The sequence below is a fragment of the Ictidomys tridecemlineatus genome, chromosome 8, assembly GCF_052094955.1.
Source record: "Ictidomys tridecemlineatus isolate mIctTri1 chromosome 8, mIctTri1.hap1, whole genome shotgun sequence".
Taxonomy (NCBI): domain Eukaryota; kingdom Metazoa; phylum Chordata; class Mammalia; order Rodentia; family Sciuridae; genus Ictidomys; species Ictidomys tridecemlineatus.
Genome location: NC_135484.1, coordinates 106158234 through 106181151, shown reverse-complemented (window position 1 = coordinate 106181151; position 22918 = coordinate 106158234). Strand labels below are relative to the sequence as shown.

The following is a 22918-nucleotide window of genomic DNA, read 5'->3' as shown; positions in this document are numbered from 1 at the left end:
AGGAAATTTGCCTTACCAAGTGAATACCAGTGGAAAACTGCATTGCATCACTTGTTTCAAAAGAGTAGAAAAATGATATTATGCATGTGTTTTTAAATCAATACATATTTTTTAGACTAGTTTTAGGTTTACAGAAAAAGTGAGCAGAAAGTACAGAGTTCCCACATCTCTCCTATTATCTTCTGTTCTACTTTGTCCCCTTTACTTATATCTTGCATTTGTTACAACTGATGAATCAATATTGATACATTGTTAGGAAATTAAGTCTATAGTTTACCTTAGGCTTCCTTCAAAGTGTTATGCAATACTGTAGGTTTTGACAATATGTATACTACCACGTATCCACCACTATACATCATACAGAATAGTTTCCCTATCCTATACACCCCCTATTTATCTTGCCCTCTCTTCTCTCCTCCCAAGGAGAGTTGATATAAATGACTGCCTAAAGGGGAATGTTTAGAAATGGGCAAAATTAAGAAAAATTAGCAGCTACAGATATTTTTACTGTCTCTTTGGTTTTGCCTTTTTGAGAATGTCATATAGTTGGAATCATACAATATATAGCTTTTTCGGACTGGCTTCTTTCACTGAGTAATACATATTTAAGTTTCCTCCATGTCTTTTCATAGCTTAAGAGGAGGGAGCATTTTTTTTCTACTATTTAATAGTGTTATTTTGTAAGGATGCTGTTGTAGTTTTAAAAACATAAGGATGTTCTCGTTGCACCTAGAAATGATATCTCCCTAATTCCTTTTGTACTTTGTCAGTGATCTTTCTTGTTAGAAAATATTTTATGCATTTCTTCCTAAGGAAGTAGTTCCTCTGCCATAGAAACTGTTATCAAATGGTTTTCCATATCTTTAGTATCTTTAGTCTGTTTTTTTAATTAAAAATATTTTTCTTAATTTTTGCTCATAGATAACATTTCTAAACATTCACCTTTAGGCAGTCATTTATATCAACTCAAGTATAAAATAGACCTAGTTAAAGATAACAATCCATTTATGCCATTACTTAGCTACCTTCAAGAATATTTGACTCTTTGGTTAAAGAGTGCTCCTTTTCTCTTGCAGATGCCTGACATTTCTGAAATATGCCATATGCTGCTTTCCACTTCCATGCAGCCTACTTCTCTGCATTGGTAGGGAGGATCCTGTTGTTCCCTCTTAGGAATTCCCATTTCAGCTACCACTTTCCTCCTAGTGAATCATTCTCTTATCTAGAATCTGCTCTGTGTCATCTCTATATTTTGGACACACCTCTAATGTGTATACATCTTCTTTTAGTATAATATTTTGATTATGTGCTGTTTTCTTTCTATAGAAAGTAAACTTCTCAAGGACAGTGCCTTTGAATCCTTATAGCTTGGCACAGTTTTTGGCATATAGTAGGTGCTTGATAATGTGCAATGAAACAAGTGTTAGTGAGAAAGAAGATAGGAAAAAAAAGGAAGAAGGGCAGGTAGAAGAAGAAAGGGAAAAAGAAGAAAAAAGATATTTTTCACCTGGAATAACAAAGAAAGGGCAAAACAAAGGAAACTTTATTACTGATAAGGACAGGAAATAGTGCAGTAAGAGTGTATATAAGCAGTATGTATTTTTTAAAGTCTCTAAGACTTTTTGCAATGTGTTTCATATTTAGAACACATATCAAGACTACATCTGTTTCCAGAACTTGTTGCTAACAGTTAGTAATAATGCCAAGACATACTTTAGGTCCAGTTTGAAATCAAATGATCAAATAGTGTTTTTGATTTCTAATTTAGAATCTGACAATAATTATAGTTATCATGTAATAAAGTGTCAAAGTTGTTTTCTGAGAAATGATAGAAATTATATTAACTAAGTTGTAAACCAAAGGCAAAGGTATTCCTCTAAAAGAGAGCAAAAGTTCTGGTTTTGACAACTATTCTTTCTCATGAACTCTTACCTTCTTCAAGTTGGAATTTTTATATACTCCTGTTCCGTTTTGAACCTTTTCTATGGGATGTGGTTTAATGTCACCTCACTGTCATGGTCAGTGGTCTGTAGGTGCATTGTAGTTTGTCAGTGTCCATCTTAATGCCTGGTACCAGAGTCGAACTCCTCCTTTATTTTTAGCCTTTGCTAGGGTAGGCTAAAATGGCTGTTTTTCTTTTGGTGACCACATCGCACTATTTTTTCATATTTGTCCACTCAGTCAAGCTACATTTTCCCCATTTTTTAACTTTTTAAAAATCCGTGTATGATACTTTCCAGTTGTCCTTGTTAGGCTTATCTCATTTAATCCAGGTGATAATTTTTGCCTACCAAGAGCTTTATAGACTTTAATAATGTCATATGATAATAGCCTCTTGTATTCCTTCCTAGGTAAGGATCCTTTTTTCAGTTCATTTCAATTTAGCTCAGCAAGTATTTAGCACATACCTAAAATGTGCTTAGGCAGGCAAGGAATGAAAAAGACATTCAGACAAGAAATTTTTAGTTTCACCAAGAAAACAATAGAAAGCCAATATGACACAGTTTTATCATGTAGCCAGCCTGTGCAGATGTAAGAATAAACAAAGAATGCTCAGGATTTTAGTGAAAGGAAACTTTTTGTTTGTCTGTTTGTTTTACCCATCTGCTCTATTAATTCACATCTATAACCACTTTAAAACCATTTCCTTTAGGAAAATTTAAAAAATCCATTCGCTCTGTACAGATGATACTTTGAGTTGCTTCAATGATTATATTTTCAACTTGAAAAAAATTACCTGTGTTGTGTGCAGCTTCATAACATTTTTTAAGATATGACCAGAATAGATAAGATTTTATATATATATATATTTTTTTTATTTTTATTTTTTTTAGCTAGATTGAAAGCTCCTCTAGACCAAGGGCCTGGCTTCCTGATCCTTTTCAATCTCTTTGTAATTCCTACTTCAGTACTCTTTATGAGTTGGAATTTTTATATACTCCTGTTCCGTTTTGAACCTACTCATGAGATGTACTTGGCATTCAGCCCGAAAGGTTATCCAGTAGTCAGTGCTGCAAGCTTCAGAGTTACTGATGGGATGTCTGTCATTAGAGATTGGCTAATAGGTGTAGAGGTGGGGTACTGTAGGAGACTAATGACATTTCCATTTACGTTAATTTCAACTTCCATAAATACAAGGGTCCCAACATGTGATGTATTATGGAATTTGCTAATATCTCAGATGAAGTGAAATAACGTTGTTAACCCTGTATTTTAACATATACCCACCCATGTGCATGTATTTAACTGCTTACTGAATTTAAAATGAATATACATACATATAAATATTCTTGATAGGTCTATTTTTGCCATATTAATAAAAATAAACCAAGGTAATACTTTGTTCAGGAAAAATGAGACCATTGAAATCACTAAGTTTTAGTATCATTTTGTTACTTCATTGAGCATTGACCTCTTAGGAAATATTAATTGATCACTGCTGGTAGAAAAGGAACAAAAGAACTGCATGATTATTTTAAATTAGCTCTTAGGTTTGCTAATATGTAGAAATAGTTATGAGGGAAACTAGAAAATAGGTAACTAAACAAGTAAAAAATCCTTTTTATAATTAATATATGATAGGATTAAAATATTATTCTAAGATAAAATTTTACTTTTTCTAGCTGAAAAAAAGATAAGATCTTATATATTCTTGTCATATTATCTTAAAAAGCATTATGAAGCCGCACACAACACAGGTAATTTTTTTTAAGTTGAAAATATAATCATTGAAGCAACTCAAAGTATCATCTGTACAGAGAGAATGGATTTTTACATTTTCCTAAAGGAAATGGCTTTAAAGATTATAGATGTGAATAGAGCAGATGGGTAAAACAAACAAGCAAACAAACAAAAAGTGACAGCACTTTTATTTGAATTGTTCCAAGTTATTTGTGGACAGTGCTTTATTTTGTCTGTCTTCCTGAAGAGCAGCAACAGGAAGGCATATGTTATTTATTTCATTGGGACAGAGTTTAAGTAGCTCTGTCAGAGGTAAACCAAGGACCCCATTTGAATGACTGTACTGTCTAAATTACTGTGTGTGTTTTTTTTTAATGCGACTCAAGAAATTACTGAATTTCAAATCCCTGAAAGTCATATAAGATAAAATAGAATGAGGCCCAGGTAGCATTATTCCTTAATATCTCAAAGAATATTTTCCTTAAATAGGAAGATTTCATGTCTTTTCCAGAGAGACTGTGACCTTAGTGGCTAACTTAGAAATAAAACCAAGCATGATTGACTAGAATAAGACCAGTGTTTCAGTATCTGAAGTTAACTGCTCTCTCTCCAACCAAAATGTTCACTGTTCCAGCTCCCTATGGCAATTAGTAATAATGCTATATAGTGAAGAGAATAATAATAACAAATAATAATGATGGTTATAAACACACTTTACCTTGTGCCAAGCAGAGCAGTGATTCATGATAAATCAATAATTAATCCATTGATGTGGTCATAATAAATCCATAGACAATTAAGAAAGATCTTATCTAAATAAAAACTACAAAGAAAATAAAACCAGGCTTTAGAAAAGAGGAAAAAAATCTGACAATAATGTTGTGGCGTATAAGGAAATAAACCCCTAAGTTCCTAGACTACACCTTGGAAAAATGACATATTCTCAGCATGGCTTTAAAGGTTCATGTAGAATTGACCAAAAAGATGCCAAAGAGGAAAGAGTTGAGTTTGACCCTCTGAATAGACAACAGAGAAATTTAAAGTTGTCTTCTCACCTTCGAAGTGTCACAGGTATCCTTTTAAGAGTTCATAAAACCTCAGATAACTTCTGTAATCCAGCAAATGGTCGAAGCATTTGAATTGGAACGTACATCTCAAAAGATGATTGAATCAATACTGATAAAATAATAGTCATTCCATAAAATTGTGTTGATTTGGTTTATCAGGAAAACATTTTCCCATAGACAATTTCCCAAGATCCAGGCATATGGCCTCATGATTAAACATTCATAGCATTGTTGGCAGTGTGTTGGGCACAGAGCTTAGCTAAGAATTGAGGAGTCTCTCTTTTAACTTTGGATGTGCTCCTGGGTTCTTGAGCAGGTCACTGGATTTCTATGGGTCTTAGTTTCCTGTGTGTGAACTGAGTTAGTTGGGCAAGATGTTTTCCAACATAGCATAGTTTTGGATGTCTGTTTTTCTAAATTAAAGTCTGAAAAGGTAGGTTTTCATACAGGAAAGATTTAGTAATCATCATATCAGAAAACTAAATACTATCATCAATAATAACAACAAAGGCTAGGATAATATTTCATTGAAGAACTAAATTAATAGGAATAACTATATATTGATGGTAAGAAAATCTTTCTTTTGCACTTTAGTAGATTCTGAAGGGAAGAACCTAAGGTCAGGTGATTAAAGTAAAAAAGTTATACATCTAGAACTTGATGTTTGATTCCAGTAGAGGCTTAAGGTGAAACCCCATATATGTGTGTGTGTAACACAGTCCATGGACAGATTTTAAACCCCAGGTTTAATTTAAAGTTAAGGGACTTTATTTTATTGATATTTTGTATGATTTTATGTAATTTATTTGCATTAATCTTCTTTACCTGAGAATGGATATAATGAGGTATAATTTATCTTTCTGGAGAAATGAGCCAAGAGTTACCAAGACACAAGAACAAGTAAATTCTGCTGGGACCAGTAATCCCTATCTGTAATTCCAGCTACTCAATAGGCTGAGGCAGGAGGATTGCTTGGGCCCAGGAGTTAGAGACAGCTTGGGCAATATAGCAAGACTCTACCTCAAAAAAAAAAAAAAAGTGAATTCTGTTAAGAAAACATAGGAGATCAGAGGAAAGGCTTTCTAAAATATTAAAGAAATTAGATATATTTAGAGAAAGTGTGATTTGAATCACAACAGAGTTCCTTTTACTAGTTACAGATTTTAAGTATGTGAATAAAGTATACTTCCTGGAAAAAAAATGAACCATTTTTGTCATAGTGTTTTATGATCACATGATAAAAATGTCTATTAATACAAATTATTACCAACATTAAATTCACTCATTCATTGAACACTGTTCTACTCACTAGATGGGCTCAGTAGATCCTGATGGACAAGGCAGAAAAATGCATGGAGCTTTTGCTATTGGCTTATGACATAGAGATTAAACACTGATTTCCTGGGTGCAAGTCCAGACTTCTTCACCCACTAGCTGTATCATTGCAGAGTTTACTCAGCTGGTTCGTTCCTCGTTTCTTTTTTGGGAAAATGGGCATATGGTAATAACAGTGATAATAGTAATACTTTAAACAATGCCTCAAAAGATTGTTTAAAGAATGTGTAAAGCCCTTAGAGTAATGGCACTCAGTAAATGTTAGCTGTCACTGGAAAGGAAAGCAATTGAAAATACGAAAATATTAACCAGAGGTAGATATGTACTATGAAAAAAGTAAAACTAGGTGATGTGATGAGGAGTCAGTCTTTGAGCTGAGATCTCAATAACAAGGACTTGGCACTGGGAAGATCAGGAGAAGGGAGAACATTCCAGGTGGTAAGAAAAGCTAGTGAAAGAGCCCTTAGGTAGTAAGGATTTGGAGTGTTCAAGAAGGATGCCCCATGGCTGGAGTATGTAGATGATAGGAAGTCAGGGACTTCAAGAGCCTCTACTGATCAAGATCAGGGGTTTGGATTTGCTGTTGTGTGCAGTGTTGACTTTCTCAGGTGTCAAGCAGAGCCATGATGCAGACTGATTTATGTTTACAAACAACCATTCTCACTGTTGGGTAGAGAATTAGAAGTGGGGAAGGGAGGAAGAAAAGAGTGTGGTCTGTAGGTGTGGCAGTCACTCTTATGGAAGGATGGTGGCTTGCCCAGAAGTGGTGGGATGGAGCTGCTGGAGTGGAGAGAAGAGCAGCATTTGGCTAGGTCATCAAAAGCCTTTTGTAGATGCTTTCTCCCAATTGTTAGTTTACTTTGAAAGGAGTAATATTGCATCTTATAAATTTTTAATTATTGTTTTGATACTATTCATACACTCCAAAATGAAGTGGTAATTCAGGAATTACTTGACTTATTAGGTGAGTACAGAACCACCCACCTGGAAAATTCAGTCCAGAAATCTATTTTAAGAACCAAATTGTTTTGTTTGGTTGAAAATTATTAATTTTCAAAAATCAGATTAACAATAATCTGATTATTTCCAGTAGCTTCCCTTCTTTGGCACTGTGTAAACCCAGACTTCAGTTTAGTAGTGTATAATGATGAGGTGAATTTTGAGTATTGTATGTTCTCTTCCTCTTTAAATGCAGGTAGTATGTTTTCCTATCTTTCATAGCTTTTTCACACCAGTTCCTTTTGCTGCTTTTAAAATGGACTGAAATAAAAATTGCCAGGTATGACTAAGCTGGCTCTGCTGGTCATGTTGGGTAGTGTGTGGAAGTGTCCTTGAAGTAAAGAGAATGCTGAGCAAGAGACTAGTAGTAACTCCAGCTTGTAAGCTAATAACCCTGCATTTGAGAAAAGTTCAAAGCTGAGCAATATATTAGCACTTGTCCTCTCCATGAATGGAACAGACATCCAGCACAGCTTCTTCTTAGAGGACTGGAAAATTGGGGCACATCTGAAATAGAAAGGCTCTTTAACTAAGGATGAGGAACTCATTCTAAGCAGAACCTTAACCACAAGCTATAATTAAAAGAGAAAGCTTTAAATAGGTAAAACTGTCGGCATAACCGTTGTACTAAGCCATTACTCCCTCCTCAGGTCCGTTAACTGTGCCCTAAAAAGAGCTTCTTTCTAGGCTGGGGCTGTAGCTCAGTGGCAGAGTGCTTGCCTAGCATGCGTAACGGCACTGAGTTTGATTCTCAGCACCACATAAAATAAACAAAACAAAGGCATTCTGTCCATCTACAACTACAAAAAAAAAAAAAATTTAAAAGAGAGCTTCTTCCTCATGAAAATCTTCAGTTTGGGAGCTATAGAAATTAGCTTCAAGACCTTATGAATATATGAGCAGTTTTTCCTACATTTCCTGTTTGAAAAGTAACAAAATTCCTCCTGAGCTTGGTCGCGTTTCCTCTTCTGCTTGTAATCCCAAAACACAGAGGTGTGTGTGTGTATTGAAAATCACTAGAGCCATTTGTTTGTTGGTTTATTTTAAAAGAATGGGGAACAGTAGAATCAGGACCTAGAAAGCACATTTCCCAGTGCACTAAGCTACTGAAACTGTACTTGATGGCTTTATTTTGAGTTTTGGAAGTTCAAAGGACCCAGAAGAAGATGCCATTCAAAGGGAATCCATGTAGGAAATAATTCTAAGAGCTCTGAAAACTTTATTGGTTGAAACTGGATGACAGATCTGTTGTTTCTTTTGCTGACAGATGTACTTTTCAACCATTCTGTGGCCTTTTTATTTAAAAGGGTACAGTAAAAGAGAATCTAAGTTAAAAAAAAAAAATCACTGTAAGGAGAGTGCTAAGCCAGACTGACAAATAGCAAATAATGAGCCACTGGATAAAAAAATTATCTAGTAATTTTTAAAAGAAATAAGCTGTAAAGAGAGGGTGATCTTCTAGAAAGATGGGTGTTTTCTCCCCATGAGCCAGAGGGTCTGAATCCTATTGTTACAGATGTATTATAATTAAATTGCCTTATCTGAAGATGAGAGGCTAGGCTTGCTCATCCTCACAGTCCTTTCCAGTTATGGCTTTTTACTGATCTTTTTAACTACATTATTGAAAATCATCTCAAAAATGAGTTAGAGAGATAGGTAACTAAATACATAGTTAAGAAACTTAAAGCTAGAAAACTGAAGATACGGTTATATTTTAGCTCTTTGTAGTTTCCGAAGCTGGTATTTGAAGTGTTGGTTTTGGCTTCATAGAACCACAGCTTATGCCATGGGTCTCTAATGGATGCTAATCTGCATCTTTTGCTCTTCTTTACTATGCTTCCTGGTAACTAAAAAACTATTTCATCAAAGTGAACCCCACCTGAGAGTCTTCCTACAAATACTTTAATAAAGTTAAATTTCAAACTGCATATTATAGAACTTCTCATTGAAAATTTGAAAAAATATTCCTGAAGGTTTCTAGAAGTCAAACAGAACCAGTTTGGGTTATGTAGAAAGTGAAATAGAGCCATTCACATTGAGTGAAAATGCTTAAGTTACAAAAAAATGTGGCAGACAAGGAGGCTTTAAAAAAATATAATAATGAGGTTATCACTGAGAGAAACAGGGAAAGAATAAAAAGATAAAAATACAGTCTCTGTGTTAGGATTGTTGAGTTCCCACAGCACCACATTGCATGTGAAGAGGCCCATGGCTCAGCACAGTTAACTGACAAGTATACTCTGTTAGCCTGTCAAGATGCTGTCTTCAAAGGCACCGGCCCAGAGGCAGTGTTAGCCAGGAGACCGAGCCTTGGACAGGTGCAAAGAACATGAAGAAAAAACTAAGGACTCCAGCAGGAAGGAAGAGGAAGCATTTTCAGAAGCATCTTCTGCGGTAGTTCAGGAACTCCAGAGAGTAAGGAAATTAAAAAGACCCAGGACACTCACATCATCTGAAATAGTAGCTTTTCTGAAGGCAGAAATTACTTAAGGCTTAGAGATGAAGTATACCATATTAGAACCTAAAACAAATTAAGTGCAGAGAAAAATGGGAATAATCATACCAACCAAGACTAAAGTTGAAAAAAAAAATGGTTCCAGGTCCCTCTGTGAATACCAAAAATCCACAGATGCTCAAGTTCCTTATATAAGAAGATGCAGTATTTGCATATAACCTGTGAACATCCTCCTATGTATTTTAAATCATCTCTAGATTACATATAACACCTAGAACAATGTGACTGCTATGTAACTAATTGTTTTAAATATTGTTTTAAATACATAGAAAACACTTTGACAGACATTATCTTATTTAATCACTACAACAACTCATTGGAGTATCACTATCATTATGGTTTGTATTTTGCCAGTAGGAAATTAGGGCTTAGAGACAAAGACTTGTCTTGAGTCACATGTGAAAGAGAGGGAGAATAAAAACCCAACCCCAGGTCTTTGACTCCAAATAATATACTTTTTTCTACTATGCTTTCTATGCTTTATCATAGGAATCTCTACTTCAAAACCAGACTTTTGATACAGAAGCCCAATTGGGTATCATCTAAAGAAGAATTTTATCTCACTGTTCTTTAAAAAAAAAAACTTTATTTTATTTATTTATTTTTATGTGATGCTGAGGATCCAACACAGTGCCCCACGCGTGCTAGGTGAGCGCTCCATCCCTGAGCCATAACTCCAGCCCAATATTTTACTGTTCTTAAAGGCCACGCTAGATAACACCAGTAGCTCCTACTGAGTAGCCAGCACACATGCTTGATGCAGGTCAGGGGACTCAAAATAAAGTAAAACTTACCAAATCTCTAATGAGAAATAGTAGTGGAAATAGCCTACCTCCCAATTTTATAAATAGAAACATTTTATTCTAGAAGCTAAAATGTTCATATTAATGGCATATTAAAATTTAAAGTCTGTGTTTTTATATATAAGAAAAAGAAATTTAAGGCTACTTAAGTTATACATAACAACATATACTACCCTGTAGGGATTGAAATATTGATATAAAAATTATTTATTTTAACTTCAGATAACTTAAATCAATTTGCTTAAAGAAGCTAGAACAAAGAATAAAGAAATGGCTCACATTACTCATTGAATGTGTAAATCTAACGTTAGTTGTAACTTCCATTTATCTTAATGATAAAAGTTTTCTTAAAAAACTAATGGTGTTTCTATTTTATTTTGGCTTGTGTTACAAAGTTTTGTTAATAATTACATATTTTTATTTTATGGGCAAATATTCTAAAATGTTGAATTGACATTTTGTAACTGGAGAGAAAACCTAGATTTCTTTTTTTTTGCTCATTGGGTATGTAAGTTTATCACCTCATTTTGAAAACTGTAATGCTGTTTTTTAATGAATGGGTCTTCTCTTTACAGGAATTCTAGTAGAATTTTTGATGATAGTTTTGGAATTCTCAGAGTTGTCTCATTTGTAGCAGAATCAGACTTTTAGATCTGAAAAGCCTATGGAGATAAGTTAGTCAAATTCCCTCCTTTAACTGGAGAACATGTTGGTCAGGAAGAAGGAATTCCATCCTCATCATCCTGCTCAGTGGGGCAGTGTTGGGGCCAGAACCCACATTTCCTACTGTTGGACCAATGCTCTGGAAATATTTTTTCCTGCTACCTTCCTCATAGGCTGCAGATATTCATTTTTCTTTTCTTTTCTCTTTCCTTCCTTCCTTCCTTCCTTCCTTCCTTCCTTCCTTCCTTCCTTCCTTCCTTCCTTCCTTCCTTCCTTCCTTCCCTCCCTCCCTCCCTCCCTCCCTCCTTTTTTTTTTTTTTTTTTTTTTTTATTGCTGTACATGGCCATTGTGACCTGAAGGAAAAAAACAAAACAGAACCATCTCACCTGGAACCATCTTTTCCTCCCCTTTTTGCTCCTTTTTTTTTTTTTACCCTAAAATTAAGTCCTTCTGAAGAGATTGAGTAGGTTTTGCCTTTCATCTGTAGTAGCACCATTTCTCTTGATCAGTCACCAGCTGTATTGGACCACATCTGGAGTGGTCTCAGTGAACATTATTCTCAGACTGAAAAAAATAGGACTTGGATTTTGTCCTTGGAAGGCGGAGAACTTCACTGTTTGAGGAGCTACTACTGGAGTGCTGTGTGTTTGTCCCTTGTCCCACAGCTCACTGAGCAGACCTTACTTACTCTCTCACCAACCTCCCCCCCACCTCCCGGCCTTTTTCTTTTTTTTTTTGGTCATCAAAACAAGTAGCTCCTCTCAGACACCTTAATACATAATTAGGTGTGTCTGTTTACTCTTGGGAGACAGAAGGCTTCACGTCCCAGAGAAATACAAGGAGTCTGGGAGTAGCCACAAACAGATGTTGAAAATGTCCATTTGTGGCAAGTTTATTGCTATAGCACCAGGAATAAACATTGAGATGAAACCCCTCTGGAGGGGTGTGTGTGTAAGTATCAGGAAGAGTGTTATCTAGTAGAGGAGAAAGTGAAAGGAGGTCTCGATTCCCGCCCCCCCCCCAATTTCCTGTAGTATTTGTTTATCTCCTAAAACAAGAAAAATTTCACTATTTGAATTTGGCTGTTTGAAGGCTTTTGCCAAATGCTTAACAATCTGTAGGGTTTGATTTCTCTCTCAAAAAAAAAAAAAAACACTCTGAGAACAAGGCTGTATGTAACTAAGATGTGTTTGTTTTTATTTAAATCACTCAGAAGAGAAATCATCTCTTGTCCATTGTTAAAAGAGAGGTTTCAATCAAAGGAAAATTCTACATATTCTAAAATATACAAACAGCTCTTTGAAATTGATGCCAAATCAAACTCTAAAAGGGACGTTTTTCTTGCAGAAGTTTTAAGTTAATTCCGTGTGCAGGGCTTGAGTGGAAAGACTCTGAGACTGTCAGAGGAACGAGTTACTGCAACACCACATTTGGATTTGGAAGTTACATAAGGAGCATTGTCTCAGTGTAATGCAGAGACTTTTGTACTGGTTTTAGACTAAATCCTAGCAACAAGGAAAAATAAATTCTTTTCAAAGTAAGTCAGTTTTAAATAGAAGGTAATAGTTTGGTCTCTGATGTCACTGGATCCAAATATCTAATGTGAGAAAGCATACTAGCTATCACTTTAAAAATAAATAGTTGAAATGTCCCTAATTTTTAAAGGTACATTGTTGTTTCCATTATTAGGAATTCTGTTTGGTTAAAAAGTAGTACATGCTAGTGAAGGAAGTGTAGTGGTAGTGGGAAAGGAGCACAAATGAGAAACCTAAAGATTTCACTTTGGTTCTGCCACTAAACTAGCTCTGTCCTTGAGATGGGCTTTTTTTTTTTTTTTTTTGACTAAGCTTTATTATCAGTTGTTACCTATTGTTCCTCCTTTACAGACTCTTTGTGAAGATAGGCCAGATGTATAAAACAGTGAAAAAGTAATGTGCAAATTTGAGATGTTATATTTACTTACTATTTTTGAGTGTCAGTCTTGAATGTGAGAACTTATCATTTACTGGGACTGAAAGGAGTCAGAGAAAGGTTCAATGGGTCGAACAAGAGGGCAAGCCAAGGCACAGGCTAGAATAAGAGATGCACTGGGTTCAGATACCCAGATGTATAGTAGGTCAAGAATGGCAGTTGAAGATGTACCAGTAGAAGTTTGAAGGTACTCACAAACTACATTTGGAGCAAGAATTAAGGTCAGATTTGGTTTTGCCATCATTTAAAAAATATTTTTGTATGTTTTTTAATATGAGAGGGTCTATAACACATTTATTAGAATTAAGTAGGACAAAGGTTCCTATTCCTAAGAAATTTAAAAGTCAGTGGAGGCAGGTGATAAGGTGCCTACAGGAGAGATACCAATGAAGAACTAAGTAATTCCAGAAGGAGAGATTGCTGTGGTGGTGTGGTGGGGGAGGTGGGCAGGTAATGCAAGAATGTACAAAGAAGCTCCCAGGAAGAACGGGATTGTGAAGTAGATTTTTAAAGACTGCTTAGAATTTCAAGAAACTGAGGTAAGGTAGAAAGGAGAATACTAAGGGCTGAGAGAATAAGGAAAACTAAGGCAGCAGAGATGGGAAAATGAGAAATGGAAAAGGCCTCAGTTTGACTAGATTGTTAAAGTCAAAAAGAAGTAGAATAAAAGACAAGATTGGAAAGGTAAGTTGGGACAAGACTGTTGGTCCTGCAATGTTTGTGTGTATCTAATGCAGAGATCTAGAAATATAAACATGCCTGAGTAGAAAAGCATGACATGAAGTCACAGGCCAGGTAGGCAGCAAAGAACAAGGAAATTCTAAGGAACCAGGAAGTTGAACAAGAAAGGATTCAGGAATCCAGATTAGCCACCTGAGCGGAAGATACAACACAAACAAAAGAGGACCTTGCATATAAGGCAGCCCTCTGTCACAATCAGGAAGCCTCTTACATATTTCCTCCTAGGACAGGAACCAATCCCAGGGCATGACCAGTCCAGGCCTACCTTGGGGAACAGGTAAATGGAAGCATCTGACCGTGGAGGGAGAAAGGATGAAAGGACGAAGATGAGGATCCTGGCAGGATGTGCTTTGAGGCTAATGCCTGTTGTCCTGGGCTCTAGATTAATATGGGCTGTGTTAGGTCTTGGGTGGAAGAGTCTGCTGGAGCTGACTTCTGAGACTTGAATAGCACTGTGGTAATTCAGTTCAGTTTCTGGATCTGGGGCATTGGGCAGCTTGAGCCATAGGCCTTAAGGTCCAGGATGGCACCAGCACTGTTGGTTTCTGCCAGGGTACGAAGCCGTTCCAGTCTGTTTTGCTTATTTTGGGGAATTGCATTTGAGAAAATGGTTCACCAACACTGTCAGGTTTTGCATGATTCTTCCTTGTAATCAACTGCCACCTAGAGCTGACTTCTCCTTTCCCAGGGCCTATCTTCTGGATTACTAGTAGATTTGGTTAGACATAGTCTGAGACTGGGCTGATCCTTGATTTATAATGGCTTCTTTTTGAAGTGGAGATTTAAAATTCTGAAAACACAGTTCAGGAGTGGCAGAAACTGGCCTTTAAGGTGATTGTTGGCTTTTCTTAGTCTCCTTTTTCTACATTAGCAGCATCTCTTTTCTCAATATTCTTACAGAAGTGTTTGGTTGAACCTGGAGCTGAGTACATGGGATTATTCAGGAACTTCAGGATTCTGAGTCTCAATTCACATATTTTCTAGCTAGGACTGTATTTTCTGTAATAATAACCTGAGGAATATAAAATGCCATTTGCTTCTGATCACTGAGAACATTAGTAGTAAAAACAGTATCCAAATTCCGGGGCTGGTTAAGCATGGCAAATCAGAGGCAGGCATTAGCCTCCCTATTCTATGTCCCCGAATAATTAAGATATTCTATATCTTAATCCGAAGGGCTGTCATTGATAATTGATCAGGAGCCTTTTCATCATTGCCCTCCATGAGCTATGGGCAGCTGTTAGAATTCTCTTGAAAATGACCTGAATCTATGCACTTTAGAGGAGACTATAGTAGCAGAGCCCCACAGATCTAGGGCCAGATCCCAGGCCACCATTTACCGTAACCCTGAGGAAATAATTTCATTCCTTTGAGCTTGAGTTTAGTTCCCCACAATGGGGTTGGTGACATTGTGTACCCAATAGAAGGGCTTTGGTGGAGTAAATCTTCTCTGCAGCACTGGGCCATGACAATGGTATCTCAGTTGCTTGGTTAGCCACTCTTTCTTCTTAGTCAATCTTTGCTAACACCACGGGATACTAAGACTATTAAATCACTTATAGGATTCATATGGTTGTGGAAAAGCAAAGACTGGTCTGTTAAGCAACAGTCAGGTCTGGTTCCCAGCTCATCATCAGGCAGCTTCGAGTCAGAGCATTCCTGCACAATGGGTTTCGGCTTGCTACCAAGCTTGAAGGAAATGTGGCTCAGATTTTTCCACTGATGAACCCCAAAGGGCAGAGGAAAACTAAGGACTCCTTCACTTCTTCACCATGCCTGCTCTCCCCATTCTTCCCCAAGGAGAATACTTTCAAGTTTCTTGTTGTATCTAAAAGTTCATTATGAAGTTTATGTCTCTTATTTTTAATATAAAAATAATGTTTTAACTTATTCTAATATCAGTTAAATGTCCCCTTCTAGGAACCCTCCCCCATTTGTCATCTTCTTGTATTTCATGCCTTCCTATCAGCCAGGCTTTGGTGTATAATATATAACATCTCAACCAGTTCATAAATTTCTGTTTTTAATATAGTCCAAGTTACCACTAGCACAGGCTACAGGAAAATACCAGACTGTCCTCTCCGAATTCAGTCTTTTTTGAAAGATTTACTTAGGAACAATTTATCATTCAGTTGCAATTTTTAAAATAATCTTAATTGACCACATATGTTATCAAATAAGAATTGGTCTTGTAGTCTCTGCCTCCCTATCTCTTCCCACCCCCTCATGTGTGCATGCTCACTACATTCTGCCAGAATGTCAGAAAATTAATTATGCCACTCTAGGCAGATAACATCACAGGAAAGCCTCCCCTGATTTAGGAAAAGATTACTAATATTGAGCTGTTACTTCTATGAGGGAAAGACTATCACTTTTAAACCTCTTTGCCTCTTTTTTCTAGTTCTTCCTCTCTTAATTGTGGCTCCATGTTTTGGTAGCCATAAGTTATTAGTGGTTTTTAATTTTTCTGTAACCGAAATAAAGTCTGAAAGGGTGGATTTGTCCCTTTTTTCCTCCTCTTTTCCTTTTTTTTCCTGGCTAATCGGAGGAACGCAACCACATCTGAAGCCACTTGGCTCATTATGAATTTCATGGAAACTGATTCTCTGAAAGTGTTTCCATATGTGTGTTCCCAATATATCCCATCCTCTCTAAATGGGAGCACAGACGTGTGCATGGGCTGGAAATGGCTTCAGGATGTGACAGAGCAGTCATATGACCGCCACGGCACCGTGGGTGGCCCCTTCTGAAAGACACGGTGTCCTGGGTGCTGGCCTCCTTCCTGCAGCGGATCTGGTTTCAAAGACTATCCACCCTTCCTAGGATTTAAAAAGTTCCTAATCAAGGCCTAGCAGGATCTCTTTTTCTTTTTCCCCGTTCTGTCTCCTACCTCCTTCTCCTTTGGCTCCTTCTTTCTGTCTTAGTCTCCCTCCCAATCTGCATACATGTTCACTCGAACAGCTACTGCCTGCCCCCTTTCCCTTTACAAAAAGGAAATATGCTATTCCAGCAATATCCTTAACATTTGGGTGGATTGAAGGCATGGTTTATATTTCTGAAGATCGCCACTCTCCCCTCCCTTTCAGTATTAACATACTTTCGCCTTAGAATCAAGCAGTCTTTCAGAATTTGTGAGCATGCAGTGGAAAAGTACAATTCATTACAACACAGAAAACAAATATTTATACTGGATAGTTGAGGGCACTTTTCTCTCTCTTTTTTAAACTATGAAGTTTGCTAGTCATTTCATTACCTTAAAAAATTGATTTCTACTTTCTCATTTTGCTGGTTCCTTCTCCATCAGCATGATCCATTACATTTCTCCCACATATGGCATATTTCCCTAATTATCATCTGATGAAATTAGATTTAATTTAGTGATAAATACTTGATTATTTTTTAGTGTGGAGGGATAAATTCAAGGAATTTCAGAGAACTAATGTAAAAACCCCTGAAGATCTTCATATGGAAAACACAAAGTAATATTTTGCATATAGTTTAAATTTGACTTTTAAGTAATGTTTATATAGCATATCTGCTTATTACATGCTTGAGACTATGCATATAGCTCATCTGTTTAGCAATTTTTTCAAAGTTCTGATCTTTTTCAGTACTAGATTATGTATTAAGTAGGGTCTAACAGAGATACTTTGTTCTTAATTTGTTTTTTTTTTAATTGAAAAATGAAAATATTTACCAAAAACAATGATAATACCTTAAAATAAATGGGGCAGCAAAATTTATATACATAAGTGTCCAAGGTGTGCATGGTAAAAAATGATGCTGATAATTTGTACATCACATTGTAAGTCTTTGTGTAACTGTGAGCTCTGCAGAGAGTGCTTGCTTACATTGGTCTGGCAGAGAGAGGCGTCTGAGCGCCAAGGGGAAGCTGAGCAAAGCTACTCTGAGGCTCCTGACTGTGTCACACCATGAGGAAGAGGGGGTCCTTCTGGGGAGCAGTGGGATATGATTTTAGCAAATGGGGCAGAGGCTTCTCAATATGCCTCCAGTTGCCTATTTTTTGCCTCTTTATTGCAGAGTTGTTTAGTTGTGCCTTTTAAAAGACGGTGAACCAATGCTTGTGTAGGGGATGATATACTCTAGTTTTAAGGTTCTGCCACCTGTGTGATGTTAAGTAGTGATGTGAATGGAAGAATTTCCCATGTCATGGGTATTTTCATGGAATGTAGATCTAAGGAAGCTCAAGGCAGATCCTCTACCCTTTTCCACTGGCATGCTGTGTTAGACTAGTGTAGAACACTGGACTTGAGCTGGGAGAAACATGGAAGAGTCTCAAGCTGCCTCTCAGATCCACCATGTCTGCAGGCTTCCTGTTTTAACTATCAAAGTCATCTACGATTCTTTCTTTTTATTGGAGGTGCTGACCCGTATACTTGCTAGGTAGGTACTCTACCACTGAGTTATACTCCCAGCCCATACCTATGATTTTTGATACTCTACATACTGGCCCTATACACTTGTCTAGAAAGTCAGAGTCAGACATGTGAGAATTTTAAGTTTTACCTGTTACTTTGCTCACTCCAAATAAATGCATGGCCTTAATGGCAACATTTAACCCAGGATGTGCTAACCTTCTGATAGGCTATGCATCTCCTTAGAGCTCCCAAACCAAGGGCACCTGTTTACTAGGGGCAAACAGCTACTTGTGGGGCCCCTATATGCAGTATGAAGTCAAGTGATATAGTCATAGACAAGAATAGCTTTGAACTCTGAAAGAGAGCTGTACAGTGTTCTTTCAGTATGAAATACATTTTAGGTTTGACATCAGCACTGCTTAATACTTTAAATATATTTCAATATAATTTGTTATTTAATGTGTCAAAAAAGTACTAGCTGTTGTACAGTTACTGATCCTTAGACTCATTAACTTATTCATTTGTTCATCCTTTCATACACCCACTTTTTCTTCATTTTAAGTTCTTACAATGTGTACTGGGTTCTGAGAGAGATGTGAGAAGAAAAAATAAATCTTTTACCACCTAAAGCTGACTATAGTTGAAAAGTATAAGAAATAACTAATAATTTAATGAAGTAGTAAAGGCCCAAAAGAATGATATAGAAATAAATACTACTGGAAGAGAAGTGAAGAAGGAAGTTACAGAAGAGAGCAATTGGAAAGATTCAGCCAAAGTGTTGCAAAAGGGGAAGAAGCTTCTTAGTTACCCGAGAGCAGCTGCTTTGCAAAGATCTTGTATATGTTCCAATAGAAAGGCTGCCATGAGGGGGTTAATAAAACATTCTTGGGTTTTATTTGAGATTTGTTGAAGCAATAACTCCTACCATTTAAAAGGCCCCAATGAAGCTTTGAAGTTAACACCTCATTGCTGAGAAGCATGATGGCTTTTTGCATGAAAGAAATAGGACAGAGGACTGTGAATGTGCCAACATATGTTCAGTTGGGATTCAAAGCCCTTTTCCTTTTTTTCTGCCCTGACCTGCCTCTTCAGCTGGGATGTGTAAATTCTGCTGCTTAGAGGGAAAGGTAACATGTTTCTTAGCTGATAGCCCTAAATGGCAAGTACCTCATTGGTCACTCTTCTCAAACTTGGATTTACTTTTATTTATTTTTTTAATTTTAATTTTTTGTGGTGCTGGGGATTGAACCCAGGGCCTTGTGCATGCAAAGCAGGCACTCTTTGAACTGAGCTAGTTCCTCAGCCCCTCCCTTTAATTCTTAATCTTTAATCTTTAATTCTTTAATCCTTAATTAAGATCTCCTTTCCCATTTTAAATAAACCATCTATTATTAAAGGAGACAATGTATGTTAAAATAAAGGCCTAGAAAAGTCAAATATTAGCTGTTAGTAGCCTCCAAAGGGGAGACTAAGCAGTATTAGATCTCTGTCCTCAAGAGCTCACTCTTCAGTTGGGAGTTAGACATGACCCAGGGTAATAGCATTAGAAAGCAGTGTGTGCAAGATTCAGTGGAGGCTTGCAGGCTGTGAGAATTAAAGAAGTGCAGGGGGTTTCTTTTACTACCTCTTGTTTTGGTTCATCCAGTTTCCACTTTCTCTGAAGACCCTAGTACCCTGATTGGGTTAAGAGAGACTTTTTTTCCTTTTTCTTCATAGACTTTGTAGGGAGGGACAAGATGTTTTTACTTTTAACATTGATTTTATTTTTATTTGAAATTCATAGGAATTTTATTAACATTTTCCCTATGTATATTAGGCTGTGAAAAATTGCTGCTGCTGCTGTTTTAATGAGCAAGGATCTTGAAGCTCTCTTTATGACAACTCCATTTGTTTGCAAGCTGTCGGGCTGTGGCTAGAGGTGTAGACAACAGCTTTGGAATGAAATGCATCTGTAGGAAGCCAGCAGGTCCTAAGGGGATCAAACCCTTGACCTTGGTCTCATTCACATTATGCTCTGAGCAACCGAACTAATTGCTCACTATTTAGCAGATTAGATCAACAACAAGGCTAGAAAGAGTTGTTAATAGTATCCCCAAAATAGTAATTCTTATTGGGGCAACACTTAGGCATCAGAAGGATCTGGTTAAGTGTTTTTCATTTAGGCAAATATACTTCTAAGTTGGTAGAGAGGCAGGGAGAGAGGAAGAGTAGGAGGGGAGAGAGAGAGGAGTATCTAACACTGCATGTCCTTTGTTGGAAGTCAAGAGTGGTCTATTTAGACATGGTTCTGTGTGGTGATGTTGAGTGAATGGCTCCCCTTCTCTGGATTTCAGCTTCTCTATTTGTCAAATGGGGATTGATTGTAGTTATCTAAGAGTAAATTATGAGTTTAGACTTTGCCATGAGAATATCTCAACTAGCAGAAGGAGTTCATGGCTAATTTAGGAGTTCTAAGGGCATAGCAGAGTTTTGTTGAAGTCATTTTTATTTATCTAAAAATTCACCTCAGTGTTGAGTTTTCCTTCATATCATATTTACGTTTGTTGTTTAGTGGACTTTTTTCTCCAGGGACAGGCACTGTGTTGATAAGGTTTCATTAACTTCCATCAGACCCTAATACCCCCAAATGTAGGTTCATGTTCTTTTGAAACTCTTAGAACCAAAAGATCTGTATTGATGTGGTACCTTCGACTTCTGAGCAGTTTACATGGTTCAGCTTAATGTGCTTAATGTGCTGGACATGGAAGAGGCACATGGATAACAGCAGGAAGAATACATTAGTGTTAAGTCATTCCTTGCTATTTTATTTATTCAGCATATTTCAGCGAGGAGTTATAAACTGGCTCTGGGGAGCTCTGAGGCTACCACGTACATTACTGGGATAGTTTGGGGGTTGCATTTATGAACTTAGATTGCCGTAATAGCACTTTTGGAACTCTAGACTTTCATCTTGATGACTCTTTTGTTAAGTCAAATTAACATTTTTCTTTAGTTGATTTAATACACAGTGGGTTTTTTTTTTTTTAAGTTCAGTTGTCATAATGGGGCTAGTAACATAAGGTATAAATAGTTAGGACACAGCATCGAAATAACCAAAGAATGAGATCTCAAGGAAATCATGAGTTTATCGCTAAAACAAGGATTGGAAATACAGATACATACCTACCTACTCAAGGAGAAAGATATAGTTGTTATTTGCTTTGGCAACAATGATGAAAAATAAACTGAAAACTAGAAAGAGATTTATATTCTTTATTTTTAAGCTTAGGATTCCTCCCACCTCTTTACCATATGTTATTAAGTAAGGAATTACATCATACTACAGCAAATTGCTGATGTTTCTTCATAGAACACTTTGCAGTGTGTTTCAGAAACATTTCTTGGTAACATAAAATGACTAAGCAAATTCCAGGAAATTTTGTCATTTGTAAATTATAAAAATTATTCTGTAATCCCTATAAAGTTCACTTTAGTTCATTTTGTCAAGAAGGGTTAATTCTTAAGATATTACGGTCTAAAATGACTAAAGTGATTGGTCAAATACTGTAAACCTAGCGGAAATTTGTTGCATTGTTTTCTATAAACCATAACCAGAGCTCATTAATTGAAAAATGAATGTCAATTTATGTTAGCTAGCATCCATAAACCAAGACGTTTCAATAGTTCTGGCATGTGATGGGTAATAAAAATATCAGCAGAATGTATCAGGTAAAAATAGAGAGGGTGGGGGTGGCAAATTCAAAAACATATTGGAGTTTACTAGCAGGGCCCCTATAAAGGTTTTAATGAGGTTTTTGCATCAAAATAAATGAAACCACATGGAATTTTAATTATTACTATAGTATATTTTAAGTACAAATGCTTATGAGAAGCTTTTTTTTTAACATTAACATGTCTATCTGTGTGAACTCTGCTTCTGTGGGGGCAAACATTGACATTTTAAGTGCAACTGCTTTCCATTTTAAATTACTTACATAATTCTGTTTTTTCTCATGTGCTCTAAGTATTGAACTTAATGCATGTAGAAGTGACCTGTCTATAACTATTAGCTCTGCTGACTCAAGTTCACCTAGACTCTCCTCTGCAGTGAGAGTCTGCTAAGGAACAGCTGTGCTTCCACTTACTGCTGTAATGTTTAGAATAGTGCATAAACATTGAGGGATATCTCAATCTCATCTGTTAAATCTCATCTGCTCCCATTTCTGATTCTGTCATAATCACTGCTTCCACAGTTCAAAACTCAGAATTTCATTTTGGGGAGGGGTGAGGGAGAAGCAAGTTGAGTAGGGAGGGATTTGTGAAAAGCCTAGAGTAGCTGCCTGGCTGCTTAGGTTTTGACTTGTCATCTTGAAAGCTTTTGCTTCTGGTATCAGAAGCTGCTCACTTGCTTTTCACCCTTAGCAGATGGGCCTGTGGGTTCTGGGACGGGACTAGTGAGGGTGGGAATCTCTGTCTACTCCTCTCCAGAGGCTGTCGCTCCTCCTCTGTCTTGGAAGTCATGGTCATAGGACATTAGAGCTGGAAGGGAACTTAGAGCTCCTCCCCCTCATTTTACAGATGATGACACTGCCACCTCTGACTTCTGCCTCTGGCCTTCCACTCTCAGTAAGAAGAGCCAGGCAGGTGAGACTTTCAAACAATTGTGGGACTGGGTAGGGCTGGGCTGGGCTGGGCTGTTTGACTGGTACTGTCTGATTTGTGAGAAAAAGTTTTGTTAACTATATGTTGCTTTTATAAGTCACTTTTTTATTATAAATGCACAT

The 22918-nt window shown here is 36.8% G+C and overlaps 1 protein-coding gene across 6 annotated transcripts in view; it reads left to right on the top strand.

Annotated features, from left to right (window-relative positions):
• Runx2 (RUNX family transcription factor 2) overlaps nucleotides 1–22918 on the top strand; it is a 228915-nt gene that overhangs the window by 94865 nt on the left and 111132 nt on the right. For 2 of the 6 annotated variants that reach the window (XM_078019942.1, XM_078019939.1), the window contains one exon: nucleotides 22713–22778. The exons of the other annotated variants lie outside the window; for them this stretch is intronic. In XM_078019942.1, coding sequence (XP_077876068.1) covers nucleotides 22713–22778 — 66 coding nt within the window. The remainder of the gene's footprint in view (nucleotides 1–22712; nucleotides 22779–22918) is intronic. 6 annotated transcript variants of the gene reach the window in all.